At 50.2% G+C, this 17,854-nt stretch overlaps 7 protein-coding genes across 7 annotated transcripts; 2 read left to right on the top strand and 5 right to left on the bottom strand.

Annotated features, from left to right (window-relative positions):
* Window position 1: 1 nt before the first annotated feature.
* Window positions 2-2,169, top strand: BU25DRAFT_426337 (uncharacterized protein; the record flags this gene model as incomplete). The annotated part of the gene is made up of 3 exons (XM_033708411.1): window positions 2-959; window positions 1,006-1,507; window positions 1,785-2,169. 3 exons carry the CDS (start codon window positions 2-4, stop codon window positions 2,167-2,169), a joined length of 1,845 nt encoding a protein of 614 aa, XP_033555769.1.
* Window positions 2,170-2,427: 258 nt separating this feature from the next.
* BU25DRAFT_452580 (uncharacterized protein) lies at window positions 2,428-3,169 on the bottom strand (the record flags this gene model as incomplete). The annotated part of the gene is made up of 2 exons (XM_033709802.1): window positions 2,428-2,805; window positions 2,840-3,169. 2 exons carry the CDS (start codon window positions 3,167-3,169, stop codon window positions 2,428-2,430), a joined length of 708 nt encoding a protein of 235 aa, XP_033555768.1.
* Window positions 3,170-3,628: 459 nt separating this feature from the next.
* BU25DRAFT_233914 (uncharacterized protein) lies at window positions 3,629-4,788 on the bottom strand. The gene is made up of 2 exons (XM_033701445.1): window positions 4,435-4,788; window positions 3,629-4,369 (listed from the first exon to the last, which is right to left on the bottom strand). Exons 1-2 carry the CDS (start codon window positions 4,667-4,669, stop codon window positions 3,753-3,755), a joined length of 852 nt encoding a protein of 283 aa, XP_033555767.1. The 5' UTR covers window positions 4,670-4,788; the 3' UTR covers window positions 3,629-3,752.
* Window positions 4,789-6,377: 1,589 nt separating this feature from the next.
* BU25DRAFT_415939 (uncharacterized protein) lies at window positions 6,378-7,325 on the top strand. Its single transcript, XM_033707655.1, has 2 exons — window positions 6,378-6,592; window positions 6,647-7,325. The coding sequence occupies exons 1-2, from the start codon at window positions 6,518-6,520 to the stop codon at window positions 7,100-7,102; spliced, it is 531 nt and encodes a 176-aa protein (XP_033555766.1). The 5' UTR covers window positions 6,378-6,517; the 3' UTR covers window positions 7,103-7,325.
* Window positions 7,211-9,894, bottom strand: BU25DRAFT_435383 (uncharacterized protein; the record flags this gene model as incomplete). The annotated part of the gene is made up of 2 exons (XM_033708913.1): window positions 7,211-9,643; window positions 9,835-9,894. 2 exons carry the CDS (start codon window positions 9,892-9,894, stop codon window positions 7,211-7,213), a joined length of 2,493 nt encoding a protein of 830 aa, XP_033555765.1.
* Window positions 9,895-11,450: 1,556 nt separating this feature from the next.
* On the bottom strand, window positions 11,451-12,665 carry BU25DRAFT_233850 (acyl-CoA N-acyltransferase). The gene has a single exon (XM_033701444.1). The coding sequence runs from the start codon at window positions 12,439-12,441 to the stop codon at window positions 11,710-11,712; it is 732 nt and encodes a 243-aa protein (XP_033555764.1). The 5' UTR covers window positions 12,442-12,665; the 3' UTR covers window positions 11,451-11,709.
* A 2,935-nt stretch (window positions 12,666-15,600) lies between these two features.
* BU25DRAFT_415936 (uncharacterized protein) lies at window positions 15,601-15,889 on the bottom strand (the record flags this gene model as incomplete). Its single annotated transcript, XM_033707654.1, is given in 2 exon segments — window positions 15,601-15,808; window positions 15,819-15,889. A coding segment is annotated over 1 exon segment (173 nt), but the record flags the coding sequence as incomplete, so codon positions are not given.
* Window positions 15,890-17,854: the final 1,965 nt, after the last annotated feature.

The raw sequence follows: 17,854 nt of genomic DNA, 5'->3' as shown, positions 1-17,854 counted from the left end.
CATGGAACATGGAGATGCACAAAATAGCCCCGGTCCTACCCTGGATGGCGAGAGGCCCTCGAAGAAGCGGCGGACGTCAATGCATCCACCTCGTGAGGTGGGTCTGATGCGTAGTGTTCCTGGAGACAAGCTGTCAAGCTTTGTTGGTAGCGCCAGTGGTATCTACTTCATTCGATCGGTATATGGTGCAGTTCGTGGCGCTCACCCGTCAGCATCAGCTAAAATAGCGACGCCCGAAAGCGATCACGTCCCTGGAGAAGACGACTACCTCCCTTCGTCAAACCCAAATAACTCCGGTCGAATATGGAGAGATGAAGAGACTACGCCTAGGCCTCTGTCGAGTGTCTCATTTCAAGAGCTCTTCGAATGGAGTGGAAGCTACTTTGCCAATTGGCACCCTTTCTACCCGTATCTGCATGCTCCAAGTGTATTGGAGTATCTTGAGAGGCTCCCTCAATTGAATGAGCCAGCTAACGATGGTGCACCAAACTTCCAGATGACGATCCTACGATCCATTATGTCAATATCGCTCGCGGATCGCCGGCAATCACAAGCGCTCAACGCGGCGCGATACCCCGCTGAACTTGTCTTTCAGTCTTACGACGATGCGGTAGACTGTCTCCAGCATGTTTTGACCCGCCCAACAACCCTACAATCTCTGCAGGCTGCGATCAGCGTGCAACTCTTTCTTGTCTCTATGCTTCGACTGAACGCCGCAAGTCGCCTTGGTGGGCTTGTGATCCGGATGGCTCTCCAGCTCGGTCTCCACCGTTGTCCTACTCGTTTCCCATCCTTCTCAGTCGGAGAAAAGGAGCATCGCCAAAGGATCTTCTGGTCACTCTATGCCATCGACCGCTTCATATGCCAATCTATGGGTCTCCCACTGAGTCTCCATGACGATGATGTTGATGTATGTTATCCGACTGCTGAGCGCCATCCGGGCAACCAGTACCCTACTGGTGAGTTATCCAACATTTGCACTGCACCTTTAGATTGCTCACACAGCGACAGATGATAGGTTACGACTGATCAGCCTTGTGGCGCGGCAGTATACCATACGTGGCCAGATCATAGAGCTACGAAACAAATCGCTCCACTACATAGAGAGGGACCCCGACAAAGCAACCGCTATAACAGCTAGACTAGCTCAATGGTGGAATGACGTGGAAGACTTCCAAGATACAGACGACGATCAGAGTGCCTCTACGTATCATCGTACTGTGTTGACAACTCTCAAGCATGAGTCGGTCATCTCATTGAACCGTCCAACACTCGCCGCGTCTCGCCACGGGCACGCATACGATGCGGCACTACAGCAGTGTATAGGTTCAGCAAGAGCCATCATTACAATTCTTCACAAAGCTATCCGGCCGAGTAACGGACGCGAAGCAGGGCCAGATGGTCTGGCCTTGCTGTGGCCCTCTTGCACATGGGCCGTCTGGATCAGCACCTTCATCCTGTTCCATGCTGCCAGCAGTCATCACGTATCGGAGGGCATCGTATCCCGGTAAGCGATGGTTTCGAGGTACTTCGGATGTAACTAAATGGAGGTGCAGGCTTGCTGACAAGGCTCTTGACATACTCAATCATCTATCACGCAGGGGGAGCGTATGGCCTGATGCTAGTGCCACTGCCGTGCGCGAGCTGCGCGACCGCATAACACGACGCCCTTCCAGGCACTTAGGGACAAACCATCAGTCTCTAGCCTTAGGTGAGGCCGACGTAAGGACCAATCGAGCGATTCAGTCGGGCGCGTCCATGCCACGACACTATACAAGCTCTAGCGGACTCATCCCTCAAGCCAACGAAGCTCACACCGAGCCAAATCATACGACCTCCAGCACGGGGCTACCACAAGAGCACTCAGACTCGTATACTACACAGGGGGGCCAAAATACCCCCAGCAATGATTTGCGTCAAGCTGCAAACGCCAATCCATCGGCGGAGAACGCGCAGTCCTTCAACACATCTATGCCATATCAAAATAGCAACACCTCAGTCTCCGACTTCGGCAGCTTAGAATGGAGCGACTTCATTCAAGCAAACGAGGCGTTAGACTCGAGCGCACCACTCCCGCAAACGGATGGCATGGATCCATATGTTGGGTTTGACATTCCCTTCTGGCTTGGCCAAGATCAGTATTGGGATATGTTGCACGATCGCGGTTGAACGAGTTATCGTAAGAGTCTGAATTCGCGAAATAAGCTTGGTCGTAGCAAACCTGTATTGTAAGGCTACAGTAATTTAGATCCACCCAGGAGGTGCGCCCGCCCTCTGCATTGGCAGTATCGGCGATGGTTGACAGAGACTATGACCAGACACTCTCAGCCCATCTTTGGTGAAAGTTTGACCCGGAGCTTCTTAGTTTTTCCACATGCTTTGTTCCATGTGGATGGTGCAAGCTTGTCCCGCACCTCTTGAGGCGGCCTATATATGAGTGTCGACACGACTGATGTCTTCTACATTCCGCTTCCGCCTGTATTCTTGGATGTCTTCAGGATAGTCGCGATCAAGAAGACCAGACTGAGTATAAGACGCACTACAGGAATCGAACCATGCCCACTGCACACGTATGAAGACTTCCTGGCTGTAGGCAGTCCGTCTTACGTTCTCATTCCCGGAACCCACTGTTCGAATTTGATTCGTGATTGCCGTTGCCATCCTAGACAAGTAGGCCGAGATGTTGGGCGCTAGCCATGGATTGATATCGAGCTTCCGATTGTACGCTGGGCTGTCCAGCCAGATCTTGTATCGAAGTATCAGATCCGTTGAATTATCCTTGGTCGCTAAGAATGAGGGGAAAACCTGTCGAAAAGCAACATGGCATTGGTGACTGTACCGTTTGACATGCCAAAAGCCTGGCCGCTTTCGTTATAATGCTGATATCGTCATTGTATATCATCTCGGTCCCGTTTTGGTATGGCGTGGTGATGTCGCGGGTGAACCAAGGAAGTGGACCAGCGGTAGTGTTCATCTGGATGCCGGTGATGTCTTCCTTGTAGATGCCTTCCTCGTACGAAGATTGGACGGTCTTGACACACCAGGATAGAACGCACTCATACACGATCGGGGTCTCGTTGCGATAGACGGAAACCGTTGTCCCATCTGCAGCAGATGCGATAATAAAGTCCGCGATCGGGTTCTGTCGGGGCGCGTGGACAGTACGCATGCGGGAAGAATTGAAGGATTGAACTGAGGTTGTATTGAGTGAAGCTACGAACAGTATGTATATGTGAGTAGCTGTAAACAACGCTAGTGTGACGTGGCAGTCACTCTCATAGTAGGTGAGGTTAGACAGGCAGGAGCACCTTAACCGTGACAGGTTCCGTATGTGCGAGAAATGTATCGAACCGTTTCCAGTTATTGGTTGCTTGTCCATGACATCAAATAGTGGCACAATACGCATGACGAGAGCTTCACCAATGTGTGAAGAGTGATTATCGACAATGTAGCTTGAAACGAATGTGGGAGTTTCAGTAAAGTTGAGAAAGTACCCATATATCATTGCATTAGGCCATGCGCCATCCACATCGTAGCCTCCAGTGAGGTTATAAGTCCAGTCAACTTTGGAATCCAGACAAGCATGCGACAGATATCCCGTCACATTGGCGCATTCGCTGCAGACTCCTAGCGTTTCTCAGGCTGGCCAAGTGCAGTTACTCGATGGGCAAGACTACTCGAGACGAGACGTTAGCGAGGGCTTTCGGAGCTTTCGACAGAGTAACCATTCCCGAGTAGATGCAATCATCATGTTACTGGGTTGGCAAGAAGTCTAGATACACGTGAATGAAGGGCTGACTTACCACAGGTACTTTGGCCTTGGTGCCGTTGATAGAGCCTCTAGTGAGCGAGAGAATTTGTGTGCCATTTCTATACAAGAACTTCTCTGCAACGATGTTGGTATCCACATCGTCCATAGTCGACTCTAGTCCTTCTCTGAACTCCTGGGCGGCATCAGGCTCATATCGTATGCTTCTGAGTACCTCACCACAGTCGTTCTGAAATTTTGCACAGCTGGCAGGAAATTCATGTCGTATTGTGATGATCCCAACCCAAGAAGTACTCAGGAATATATGTAGGCTTGTAGATTGCACCGAGCGCAGCAAGCGAGCGTCCCTTCGTGTGAAATAGAAGGAGAAAGGAACCCCACGCTCCTCTCGATGCCTTGTCGAATATCTCGAAGTCGAACATCTCTTTCGACTCGTTACCGTGGAACCATGTCCACTTGAGTTGTCCAATAGCCTCAGAAGAGGGTAGTATGAGGGCTGCAGAAGCGAACATCGGACTGTACGTTGTAGGCCGCGAGAGCGAAGGATCGCTCGCTCAAGAGGTGGTCTCGAGAGTATAGCAGCATACCGATAACCGCACCCTGTGACATATTATATCAACACAAGAACACTTTGAGGAAGGTAGACGGGATGTAGCTCACCATACAGGCAGCACTTGTTGTCCAGCTGATGATCTCGAACAGCCAACGTTTCCAGACATTCTGGGATGCGTTGTATTGTGCTAGTTTTCTTTCGAGACGTTGAGAGATGTCAAGTGAAGGTGGAGTCTGCACTGATGCTCGATATGACGGTGGTGCTTCTCCATGGTTACCTCGGTCGATCGTTGGTGTCGAACGGAACTTCGATTGTATTGGGATCGGTGGAAGCATCTTGTGGCTCATCACGTATGTCTTTGAATGACAATAGCCGTGGTGTAGCACAGTTTTGAACCTCTCAGGAGCTCAAGAAGCTCTTGAAAGCTCCTAAGGCAATGATGATAGCGTGTTCTTTCCTGGCATGGTGAAGCGCTACGTCTCTGCCCTTGCCCTCGCTGCTAGGGTCACCAAACACTTTGGACGCGCAGCGATAAGGAAAGCCGCAAAGACAGGAACATTGCAAAGTTGATCGGTCGGCATCGAAGCTAAGGATGCTGCAGTTGTAGAGATGACCTTTTCGAATCAATCGTTAAGCGCCGGGGCGCTTCGCTTGCACGTTGCAGCCGTGAACGGACGATCGGTGAATGGGGGACCTGTCCAACGCACTGCGGCACAGCAGCCCAGCGGCTACGACCAGTGTTGACATAGGAGGCCATTGTGACGTGCAAGTCTCTACGCGTGATAAGCTGTCAACGAGGCATTGGAAGGTACTTTGAAGACGCGACTGGAGTCTTAAAATCTTGGAAGGCACGGGTTGAGAATGTGGGGAAGCGCTAATGCCTTTCGAGCTAGCCTCATAAATGACGAAACAACAGCCTTGGAGAGAACGGCGCACGAATCGCTCGCTGCGATCAGCACGTTGACAGTTCTCCCTTCACGTTCATGCTGAACAATGCACAATTGATAGATTCATATCGGATATGCAGAATTGCTCAGGAACCGAATTGTATGAAATACTCCGGAGCCTATAATCTGCCCCCAGAAAGGGGACCCGGGATGTGTAAGAAGAGCCAAGGATCGCCGTTTGATGCATATGCAAAGTTGCATGTAGTAAACACGCCTTCTCTGACGGTGGTTTGATAGAAGAGCAACCCAGCTCCAGCACGAGGACCATGTATTGATGTTGCACATAACGACTGGCCGATTAGCGCTGGTGAACGCCAATTCAATGTTCCTGTGGCTGCATGCTACAAGGACATGGCGATATTCGATTGTCGACTGTCGGTACCTCCTCCTGGTTTTCCTTCCTCAAAGTTTGGGTTTATTGAGTATTTTCAAAATGCAGGCATTGAGTACGGTAACCGCCGTGATATCGAGTCACGTGTGCGGGTACAGTGTGACTTGGGTTGCGGCGAGGGCTGATTGGCGTAGCCGCTCGTACGTCCATGCCCAATCGCTTCGTCGCAAGCAGGGCTGCCAAAACGCCGCCAAGTCACATCAAGCTGAATAAGCCCTATGATTGGTTAGCAATCGATCTTGCAGGTGCAAAGATTTGGGAGATTACAGGAGGCGAGACGGTCTCGAAAGAAAAGTAGTCACTTACCAGAAATGCCTTGCAAGAAGCCTTCCAGCGCTTGCGGATGTGATAGCCCTCACTGTGACGGGGTTCCTAGCAATGATCTGATCCATAGCGACACAATCCTGTACCTCCACGAGTTGTAGCCTAACGCTTTGCGTTCCAGTTCTCCTGAACTTTGCGTTTCAGGCTGTCGACCCAGCGACCCAACGGTTATGCTTTCGTGATTCTCTTCCAATGATGATGCTGCCTTCGCGATCTGGCTGCATTATGCGTGCACAATCAACGTGACCGGGTAGCGTTCGTGGCTTCCAAAGCGGTTATTGTAGTGGAAGGTACCATACCGAGAAGCGCCATGAGTGGACGGTGGAGATGAGCACGTTCTATGATGTGTCGCACAAGGCCATCGCTGGGTCCACAATACTTCATAAGGACCACCGTCACTCGCTTTGACAGTCTCGTCCATTGGCAGCGGCTTCTTCATCTTACCCATCTCTTGAAACACAAAAGCTCTTTCGACCACACCAAGTGCGCACTGCTTCCCAGTCTACAACACAACCGTCTTAGCCATTGCAACCATGTATGCACGTACCCTCTTCTTGTTGGCGTGTCTCGCCTTCTCGGCCTTTGCTGCACCAGTTCCAACTTCAGAGGTAGGCCACGTGACCCTGACTTATGTCTAAGAACAACGCTAATTATAATTGAAGGTGGCTCAAAGATTGGAGTCCATCATCAAGCGAGACAACCTTCCGAGCAATGCTGCACCACTCGACATACTCAAGCGAGGACCGGTCATCGAGGTCGTTCCGGTCGAGGTCCGAGCGGACTCCCTGGAAGATAAGAATGAAGACATAGCTCAGGATGAATTTGATGAGGAGGATGGGGTGACGGAACTGGATGACATCGAGAAGAGAGCTCGCACCCAAGGCGTTCACAGTGGAGAAAAACGGAATCGTACTCAGGGAGGGCACAGCAGCGGCAAACGAGCTCGTACCCAGGGTAACCACAGCAGCGGGAAGCGATCACGTACTCAGGGTGGACACAGCGGTGGCAAGCGAGATCGTACCCAGGGTGGACACAGCGGTGGCAAGCGAGATCGTACCCAGGGTGGACACAGCGGTGGCAAGCGAGATCGTACCCAGGGTGGGCACAGCAGCAGCTAGAGAGACAACATCAGTTGAGAAAGGTCGCCCCTAGCTTCTCAACTGTTGATCAGTCGAGGCGGAGTTGACGCGACGCGGTTCTGGTGCACGAGGTGCATGCTTCTTTCCTTATATCCAACCAGGAGGCGGTTGATTTAATCGTGGTTTTGGCGAAAATGGCGAGAAGATAGCTTCAGATATCCTCCAGCCCTGGTTAGGCTGTAATTTCACTTTCATCTCTTTCGCTTTGGTTCGCGGAGTTCCTGTACTGGATGATCGTGTGATCTTCTTTTGGACTTCATCTGGAAGCCCATAGAGCAGAGTCGCGTAAGCAGATGTTTTCCACACACCCACCCGCTCGCGTTCGAGTGCAGATTTCGTGATTGTAGCAGCCAGGAATATCAAAGAGACGAAGAGAACGCCTAGGGGAAGGGCCAACCACTGCCAGCGTACTTCAACATATGTTTCCATCCTGTACGCAGTACCATGGAGCATCTCATTGCTGTTGACATCGGATCGAATCCCGTTGGTCATGGCCACGGCCAATCTGCTGACGTGGAATACGATGTCATTTGGTTCTTGCCACGAACTGTATGCAAGCTCTCGCGTTGATGCGCCAGTGCCATCATAATTCTTGTATCTCAAGATTGGAGTGTCAGCAGCACTCGCGACAGTGTAGTACGAAGGGAAGAAGTCATCGAAAACGTTGATGAGGGTGTATGCGGTGATGTTGTTGGTCCCGTAGGTTGTGTTGAAAACTGTAGAAGCTGGGCGATCTTGATCTGAGGTTGCCGGAGTGATGCTGATGTCTTGCATGTAGAATGTGTCAAAACCCCCACCTTCGTCCTCGGGTATCGGGAAACTCTCCCACGGAGATGGGCCAGCTGTCGTATTCTCGTATCGACTCAAAACTTCCTCGGTGTACTTTCCTCCTTCGTATGACGATTTAATGGTTTGAACACACCATGAAAGGACACATTCGTGGACAACAGGTGATTCATGCTGGTAGACACTGTCTGCTCCGTTCGTTGCAGAGACGATCAACGCGTCCAACAGAGGGTTACGTACGTCTTTGAACTTGATTGATCCGGCACCGTACAGCTGGTCCTTCGTGAGGAACTTGGTGAGCGGCATTGTGCGCACTAACAAAGCTTCACCAATCTCATGTCCGACATTGCTTTCGTTGAACAAGTAGCCTGACATGAGTATAGGTGCCGTACTAGTGGCGTTGATGAAGTATCCGCATGCTGTTCCGTTCGGAGTTGTCGTGTCGGCGATTTCTCCGGTAAAGGATGCAGTCCAGTCAATCGTGGTGTTAAGGCAAGCAAAGGTAAGGACCTCAGAAACATCGATACTGACACATTTGCTGCAAACAGCAAGTGTCTCATACTCTGGCCATGTACAGTTGCTGGTGGGGCAGGATAGCGGTATGTCTGGTCGGGTCCCATTGCCAAACTCAATCGGATGTGTACCGTTCCCGTACAGAAATTGACGTATACTTGGTCCAAGGTCCTGGTTGAGTTGACTCACTTCGTACCCATACTTGAATTCCGGAATGAAAGACGGACTGTAGTTGACGACCCTTGGAATTGTGCCTGAAGTGTTATACAACGCTGACCGCTCCGGGAAGTCAACGACCTGTTGGAAGAATGGGTCCAGGGCCAGGGCGCATAGCATGATTAATGCTCCAAGCGCTGCTAAAGCTCTTCCTTTGGTCCTTATCAAGAGCAAAAGAGAGCCCCACGGGCCTCGGGAAGCGTTGTCGAAAATTTCGAAGTCCCAAATCTGCTTCGAGTGTTCCAGGAACCAACTCCATTTCAGCTGACCAAGAGCTTCGGAAACCGGAAGGATGAGAGCAGCGCCGGCCATCTTTGACAGGATAGAGATGTAAGCGTTCAGGGTCAGATGTGTCTTCTCTTGGATGGTCCACCTAGAGAGAGAGTTGCCTTGTAAGTAGATGAGGACACCGATAACTGCACCCATGCAGATAGCGCTGAATAGCCAACTGAGAATCTCGAGTAGCCACCTTTTCAGGATGTTACCGGAGGCACTGTATCTCCAGAGCCTTTCTTCTATGCGCTGTGCGAAGTTGAATGAGGCGTCTGCTTTCTCATTGATGGGTGGTGTGACCTCGATCGAGGGTGGCTTGGACAGGCCGTGGATAATACCTAAGCCAGGATCATTGGCATTGATGGGAGTTTTCTCGTTGAATTGTGCGATCTGCAAAGAAGACATCCCGCCAAGGCGTATCCTAGGTCGTTCGGTAGGGAAGAAGTTAAGTGTTGGCCGGCGGGGTTCCTGGTACTGGATCTCTGGTTGGGGCTCCGGGATGGGCCAGACACTGGAGCGAGCGCTCGAAGTCTGGATCGTAGTGGTAGGACTGTGTTGCAATGAGCTCTTGTCCGGCGTAGTCAAGCGGGCCAGGCTTGAAGGCGCTGGTTGACTATGCGTAAGAGTCTCAGGTGTGGTGGGCGTCGTTGGAGTGGTACCATATGTCTTCGGCGCTGCCCGGTCATCGTGCGTTTCGAGGAAGATGGGAATGACCGGGAAAGCTGGCCATTGCTTGCCGTTGCGTGTTGGCTTCGATGTGGCCGAGGCCTGCCCCGGCGATGAGATGGGATAAGGCATGATAGTGAGTGTAAGTGTTGGTGTAACAGCTGTGTCAGAGACACCAAAGAACGTATGTCTCTCAAAGACAGAGGGTTGAGATAGTGACTAGGCTGAAGAGATGCGAACCGACTCTACCTGGGTACCTCCAACACGTTATTATCATGCAGGCTCTGGTATAAGCCTCCATAGTCAGGTAAATGCATTGCAGCTGCATGAAACAACAAGACCAGCTCTTACTGGAGGTTTCTACACCAACTGTGCCTTCTTTTCGAAAAGTGGTGCATTACCAGCACCATCAACCATTCACCTCACGGCTTAAGCGCAACAGGTGCTCCCAGCCACCAGCAAAACATGGCAAACAGTGCCAAGAGAGGCGGCTGAGTGTTGGTTTCTGCAGACTTGCGTACGGCGTAGGCATCAGCCGCTGTTGGGCCGGATCACTGGTGAGGGTCAAGCCGTACAGAGATGGGATATAGCCGCTGTCTGACCAGGTGGCCAGCCTAGTGTGTAATGTAGCCGCCGGAGCAAAGACATTGTATGCAGATGTTCGTATTATTAGCATTTGGCCCCCTCATGAGGCAAAGTGTGGAGTATGACTGCGGCACAGTATATAAGCGCTTCCAGCCTCATGCTTTCGAGCCTCAGCAAGCAGCAAGCCTCGAGCGGTGTCCGAGCTTGCAAGAGTCCAGCAGAGCTGCTGTCGTCACATGTGAGCTGTTCCGATGCTTTCATGACGCCTTCAAGTCGTCTCATGGTGTTGCGTGCTGCGATCATGATGAGGGTGTTGTGCAGAGAATCCTGTTAGGCTCGTGCGGCGTTCGCGCGCCTAAGCACGAACTGCCGATCCTCGGCTTATTTTTAGACTCCAATCACAAGCGCAAGCGCAATCGATAAAACCCCCGATAACACACCTGCACCGATGGACTGAATCTCACCGTTTGCTCTGACGACTGTCGTACAATTCTTCAGATCTTGACGAGCAGCTCCAAGACAAAAGATTCTTCCTGCTCATGAGAATCTTGAGTATTATGAAACATCGTCAGCTTCAAGGCATCGTCCAAATCTACCTATCTACATTTCTCCTCCTTCACCGCCACCCGGACCGACCCTCGATCCATTGCATTCGAAGCGGTATGGCTTACTATAAATTCTACTGTTTGTCGCTATAATCTGACTGTCATGTGTATACACGTTCGCGTCAATTCCAACACTTGCGGCTGCTCCAGCGCGGCTACGGCAGGCTTCCTACGACCGTTCTGCAGCCCTCATTGGCTTAGTGGCCGGCAACCATGGTTCCGGGATGAACGCCACCTGCACATCATTCGTTCGTAGATTACTTGTGTCCGCCTTGTCGGTTGCAAGCTTGTTTCGTATCATTCTGCTCCGCTGTCAGCGGGAGGCTTGGCTGTCAGTCGTGATGTCAAGCTTAACACATCATATGCTGTGTAAGGTCATGGAATCATTCATTTTGTTGCAATGCGTCGCAAGTTTTCAAGCATAGCTGTATAGACTCAGTATCCCTCCTTAGCTCGTAAACGTGGCCTTTGCTTCTTCCACTACCTTTCACAGCGCATGCCTTCTCGTCGCACCTGATGTGTCATCTGCGCGGCGAGGGCAGACGCGTGTGGACTGGTACCTTCCGTCTTCACTATAGTAGTTCGTGAGTTCATCTTGCTGCTGCGAAACCGGCTGAAGTTGCGTTGCGGGTGGGGTCATCTCGGGCTATAAGTCGTCGACAGAGTGATCGACACCAAATGCGGAGCCCGCATCATGAGTGTCATGGTGGTGTCGAGGCAGCTGTGTCGGTCAGACCAAGTACGATGGAAGGAAGGGTACAAGACAGTCAATCATACGAAGCTCGCAGAACTGCTCAAGGCAAGCGATTAAGACTTTGAAAGTTCGTGTGAGGTGGGAGTAGGGTGGTCACGCAAAGCGGCGGGTAGCGGCAAGTGGAACAAATGCTCAAGTGAGAGAGCAACGCCAAGTTCAGTTGCAGACTTTCCAGCTGCTTGCAAGAACTACTGATCAGCGCTGAGGTGGGCCTTGGGGAAGCGGAGGAAGGCAATATGTGTATGTTTGGGGTCGCAGCCTAACCATTCGATAATCTCAATAGGAGCGTACCTGCCGAGATCCTCGATGGTGTTGCGGCCCCGCTCTTCGAAACCAAGCTTCTTGTACAGTCGTGCGGCTGGATTGTCGCTCGCGGTGTCCAGGTACAGCAACACCTGCTGCTCATCGGCAAGGGAACATGCCCACTCAACTAATTGACTCGCTAGTCCCTTGCCACGATAGTCTGGATGCGTCGCCAGGTTCTCCAAGAGGAAATGTTTTCTGCCCTGCAAGGTTTCCTCTCTCAGCTGTCGCAGACCCAGCGTGAACGCCATGATGAGATCCTTGTTGCTGTTATCCGGTAGACTACGCCTGTATGCTTCATCTTCGAACTGTTGGCGCTCATCACGATCCTCTTCCGGTTCTTTGTTCACGTCGCTCACTTCTTCTTCAGCAGGCACCGTCCATTGGGCAACAGCAGCAACCTTGTCTGTCTCTGGGTGTCGCTCCACGATGAATTTCGAGTTCGCCGTTACCATCTGCTCTTTGATGCGGGGTACCATCGATGCCGCCAGCTGAGCCGGCTCAGTCTGGCCAAATTGCAAACGGGTGAAGGGCGAGACCCACGAAAGAGCAAAAAGTGACGCTATCGCTTCCGCATCTGCCGGTCTTGCTTCTGAAATTTTGAAGTGCGTCGCCATGTTCTCCAATCGTTTAAATGTGGTTGCAGGTCATTGTTGCAATTCTCGAGGTGGTTCATGGGCGGCCTAAGTGGGCACGGGGAAGGAAAAAAAGAGCCGACCGCAAAATACTTGGCAGAACTTCCCCCACCTAAACTTCATACAAATTGTTCCAAACAATATTTTTTTTGACCTGAATTCAAAGCTTGTAAGGTTTTCAAAGCTGTAGATTACTATGGAATAGCTATTTTAATGTGATTTTGTGGTATTGCAATGCTCAATGACCTGTTATTCTGCCTTCCATTTCAATGCAATCTTTCAATTGCTGTGGCATACTTAGAACACGTTCATTAATAAACTGCTGGATGACTTGCTTCTGCCATCCTTCATATGCTAACTCTCTTGTTTCAAACTCATCCCAATGCAGAAATTGCTTGAGGTACTGCTTTGGAGGTTGCCAACAGTTCTCAATTGGTGCAAGATCTGGTGAATTAGGACAGTTGAAGTAACTGTCAAGCTTGTTTTTGTGCTTCCAGATGGCTACAATGTTGTTACCTGAGCCTTGTAACGACGCAGGCCAGTAGGGAAGATGTCCAAAGTAAGTGTGAGTCCACTACGAGGCATATGGGAGTGCTGGGATGTTGATAACACTAGGATTGAATTCCCTACACCTATAGGTCTTGTACAAAAGGATACAGAAAAACTACTCTATCTAAACTACAGTATTGGAGTCATTAAGTATCCCATTCGGAGGGGAATTGGAAGTACCCTTGTCCAGGTGACAAGGAGGTAGTTTGCGACAGACAAGGAGTGGTGTGCTGAGACCTGCAGGAACCACATCGGTATCAGGGCAGATACGGTATTGGGGCGGATACGGTTGTAGGTGTTACAAGCCTCCACCATGACCAGAGTCATTGTCTTCTTCAAGCGTGGAGGTGTTGCCATAAACAAGCCATATGTAATAAAGGGGCGATAGAGACGAGCAACTAATGCAATAATCAAGATTTCTATCTGTCGTTCTATTCTACTGACAGATCCTGAGAAAGGGTGTCCTTGCTTAGCAGGGTCTCTTTGGACACCCTTTGGTCTCCTGGTGGAGACCCTTTGGTGCAGGAGGGTTCACCTCCGCTTCTGATTGTGTCCCTTACACCATGGATTGACTACTGGCTCAAGGATCTGATTGCAGTACACACGGAGAGAGAGCTTGCCATTCTTGTTGCCTGGAGTGTTGTAAAACATTGAGTTGCTCTTGAAGTTGTACCCAATTGCAGCCCAAGTATGAGCAGCTTCCTGTTACGATCAAAGGGCAACCTGCAACAACACTGAACAAACAGGACTACACAATGATACAAGAGGAGCCAAGGAACTGTAGTATCAATTGACCCAAGCAGTGGGCCACGTTGGCAATACTCAGTATGATCATCACTCTCAGTTAAGCAACTCAAGCAACCCAAGCAGTGAGGCTGCATTGGCGATACTTGGCACAAGCAGTATACTTGACACAAGCAGTATACTCAGCACAAGCAGTATACTCAGTACAAGCAGTATACTCAGTACGAGCAGTATACTCAGTACGAGCAGTATACTCAGCACGAGCAGTATACTCAGTACAAGTGTAACAATGCAGAGCCCCATTGTGCCAAATGGCCAAAAAGTACATCAACATCAGCACAACTGCTGATATTGGGCTCTGCATCTAATATATAGGCATAGTGCAAGGCACCTCCTTACAAGTATATAGCAAGTAGACACACTGCTGTCAAGACTCAGGTCCGGCCCACTGAGCCAAGCAAGCCAAAAGGTATCACGGCTCACTCTAATGGTGAGCTCTAGCCGGAACAGTACTATATCACCAGCCAGGCCTGACAGCTGCCCTTATAGCATTGTGTTCAACCTTGTCAATCAACTTTGTTATTGGAATCTCACTTGCTCTCAAGCCAGACAGTATACTCTGTACTACTCATTGCCCCCCAGTCATCACTGCCTCTGGCTAAATGGCTATTACCTTGACTATTACAAAGGCTACTACCGCCTTGCCCGGATAGTCTACCCCTGACCACCCAAGCCTTGCTTAGGTGACTGTCAAACCCCTAAGGATTCCCTGTACCTCTGCTCATCCCCAAGAACCAATTGAATAGTGTCTACAAGCTTTGCTTAAGGCACAAATTGCAACAATACTGTTTGGTTCCCAGAACCCATATCTATTGGGTCACTGTACCTTTTTGGTTGGTGTAGCTCAGGTGGGACCAAACCGAGCCCTCACACAAGCATTGTGTAAAAATAGGATGTAGCAACATAGTACAACTAAAGCAATCCTCTGTCTTGTCCGCTGTATAGGAGAAGGGGCAAGTATAGGGAAAAATCTCTACCACGCTAGGGTGATTTGGGGGGATCTTGGGCAATCTTGGTTGCTCCAGAGCTGGTCAAAGTGCATTGCATGAGCTTGTCCATGACACATTGTACCATGCTTGTTGACAAGCATTGCATCATACTTGTTGATGAGTGCTCATGTGACCTTGCTTGTTGATGGGCTAATCATGTGGGTCTGCTTGATCCCACTAGGTGCCAGCTGGGTGGCCTTGTTGTGCTGTGCCTTCCCCCAGGTCCCCATGTGTGAGAGGGGGCCAGTGTTACGATCCTACGTCCCACGATAGGACAACAAGCAATAAGTAACCGCCAACCAAACACGGAGGCCTGGGGGAAGGCGCAGCAGGACAAGGCCGCCCGGCCGGCGCCTAGGGGATTGCTCTCAGCCGAGCTGACACACGTGACGGAGCTCGTCAACGAGCAAGGTCACGTGAGTGCTCGTCAACGAGCATGACGCGATGCTCGTCAACGAGCATGGTACGATGCTCGTTGACAAACCGCAATCCATCCGGATTGGCCAGGACCGACTCTGCTCGTCAACGAGCAGATCTGGTGGGCTGTATATATATGTGTAGGAACACAACCCTTATGGTTCGTGTTCAACCTCGTCAATTAAGTTTGTTATTGGATCTCAACCAACCTTCGAGCTAGACAGATTGCCTGTACTACTCATCGTTACCCCAAGCCGTCGTTAGGTGTTTCACCCAGGCGACTTACCCCTACTGTTCCAGAGCCAGAGCTCATCCTCGAGAACCAATCGAATAGTGCTTACGAGCTTTGCTTAAAGTACGACTTCAACAGAGATAAGGGTGTAGAAGAGACCAAGTGTGGGAATACCACAAAGGATCAGTGAGGAGTGAGTTGAGGAAGGAGTTGCTGAGGTGAATTGAAGGAGTGGATTGAGTTTGAATTGCAAGCATGAGTTATCTGAGCAGGAGAGCAGGCTGCCTTTATAGACAGACTGCTGGCTCCTGGAATGTTCTAGATACATTGGCATTTGTAATCATTTGTAATCATTTGTAATCATTTGTCAGCAACCAGAAGATTCTGTGTTGTTCCATGGGATTCCATGAGGTTCCATGAGGTTCCATGAGGTTCCATGAGGAGTGGCTGGGTGGATTGTTATTGGCTGCAAGCCATGTCAGGATGACAAACTACCTTGGATTGACCCTAGACGGCAAGCCGAAGTGGAAGGAACACATAGACAAGATCAGGCAGAAGGCAACTAGAACCGTCAATACGCTGAGTAGCCTCGGAAGCTCAACGTGGGGCGTTGGACTGTTAGACATGCGCAGACTCTACAAAAGCACTGTGCTCCCTCACATGATGTACGCTTGCTCCATCTGATCTAACGCAGCAGGCGCGGCTAGGCGCAAGACTGAACAGTGGGCAAACCGATGGGCGCGCAAACTCTGAAAAGCGGAAGAGAGCCGACCAAGAAGCGGGGCAAGGTGGAAGCTAGCTTGCGCCAGAACTCTTTCCAGCGGCTGGTCTGCTGTAGGTATAGCGTCGAATTCAGTACAATATGTTACAACAACAACTCAGCACGCTAATGCAGGCAGATGCATTACAAGCAAAGCTAGCGTATCCTGACCTACTGGGTTGCGTTTTGCAATCCTCACTCATGACCGGCAAAACTGCCAGACTGCACACTTCTTCAGTTAAAAGAGCTGCTAGGGCCTGGGTATACAATCTTCCTCAACTTCACTTTCTACAAGATTATCCAATTCTCACAGAGATGTCTTAGGTCATGAACAGACAGGGTTGTATTGACTAAGGGTAGATTGAGGGTGTTGACAAAACAATCAACAGCAAGGCCAACATTACAAAAATCTGCGCCAAAGGCTGATGCACCTTTAAAGAAAAGGCTGTAGAATATCATCACGTCAACCATGGGTCCTTGCATTTGCTACTGAGAGATGGCAAGGCTCTGGAGTGCAAACCTGTCCTGTGTTACGATCAAAGGGCAACCCGCAACAACACTGAACGAACAGGACTACGCAACAATACGAGAGAAGCCAAGGAACTGTAGTAGCAATTGACCCAAGCAGTGGGCCTCGTTGGCAACACTCGGCACAAGCAGTATACTTGGTACGAATGGTATACTCAGCACATATACTTGGTATGATCAGTATACTTGGCATGTATACCTGGTACGATTGGTATACTTGGTACGATCAGTATACTCAGTACCAAGCAATCTGAGCAATATGAGCAATCTGAGCAATCCTCTGCTCATGTATATAGCAAGTAGACACGCTGCCCTTATGGCATTGTGTTCAACCTTGTCAATCAACTTTGTTATTGGAATCTCACTTGCTCTCAAGCCAGACAGTATACTCTGTACTACTCATTGCAACCAGTTGCCACGGTCTTTGGCTAGGCAACTACCTGACTATTACAAAGGTTATTATAACCTGCCCAGATAGTCTACCCCTGACCACCCAAGCTTTGCTTAGGTGACTGTCAACCCTACGGCTTTCTGTACCTTTGCTCATCCCCAAGAACCAATTGACTAGTGTCTACAAGCTTTGCTTAAGGCACAAATTGCAACACTTGCTTGTCTATATTTGAGGACATCCAGGTAATCCAAGCATCTGGAAGAAAATATGTCCCATCACACCGTGCGTCCCAACATGTAGAGACAGATGTTACTGCATCACCTGCAGCTGTCAGGTCGGCGACCCACCAGAGGCTAATAGCCCTGCATAAGAAGCAGGGGATAAATAGAAGTTCTTTTCCACTGCAAATTGGCAGTGATCAGTCTATCCTTACCCTCAAATATACACTTCTTGCTACTATATTGTCTATCTACCCGTGCCACCCCTATCCAGCCTAACAACTTCAGCTGTCCCTGCACCACTGTGAGGTCACTGTAGGCAAGCAATTGGACACAGGATGGTGTTGCGATTTGTGCCTTAATGTCATCCTGACATGGCTTGCAGCCAACAATAACCCTACCAGTCCTTACACTTGTGTCAGCACCCATTTGTCAGCACCCATTTGTCAGCACCCATTTGTCAGCACCCATTTGTCAGCACCCATTTGTCAGCACCCATTTGTCAGC

This window comes from Macroventuria anomochaeta (genome assembly GCF_010093625.1).
Source record: "Macroventuria anomochaeta strain CBS 525.71 unplaced genomic scaffold BU25scaffold_53, whole genome shotgun sequence".
In the NCBI taxonomy this organism is placed as follows: domain Eukaryota; kingdom Fungi; phylum Ascomycota; class Dothideomycetes; order Pleosporales; family Didymellaceae; genus Macroventuria; species Macroventuria anomochaeta.
Note: the sequence above shows the minus strand (reverse complement) of the source record. Positions and strands in the feature narration are given on the sequence as shown.

What these genes read in the sequence shown, in the direction of transcription:
- BU25DRAFT_233914 (XM_033701445.1), bottom strand. Translation starts at nt 4,669, where the DNA reads ATGAGCCACAAGATGCTTCCACCGATCCCAATACAATCGAAGTTCCGT. An exon ending in CTGGACAACAAGTGCTGCCT is followed by an intron (nt 4,370 to 4,434) that starts GTATGGTGAGCT and finishes AATATGTCACAG; the next exon opens with GGTGCGGTTATCGGTATGCT.
- BU25DRAFT_415939 (XM_033707655.1), top strand. Translation starts at nt 6,518, where the DNA reads ATGTATGCACGTACCCTCTTCTTGTTGGCGTGTCTCGCCTTCTCGGCC. An exon ending in CACCAGTTCCAACTTCAGAG is followed by an intron (nt 6,593 to 6,646) that starts GTAGGCCACGTG and finishes TTATAATTGAAG; the next exon opens with GTGGCTCAAAGATTGGAGTC.
- BU25DRAFT_233850 (XM_033701444.1), bottom strand. Translation starts at nt 12,441, where the DNA reads ATGGCGACGCACTTCAAAATTTCAGAAGCAAGACCGGCAGATGCGGAA.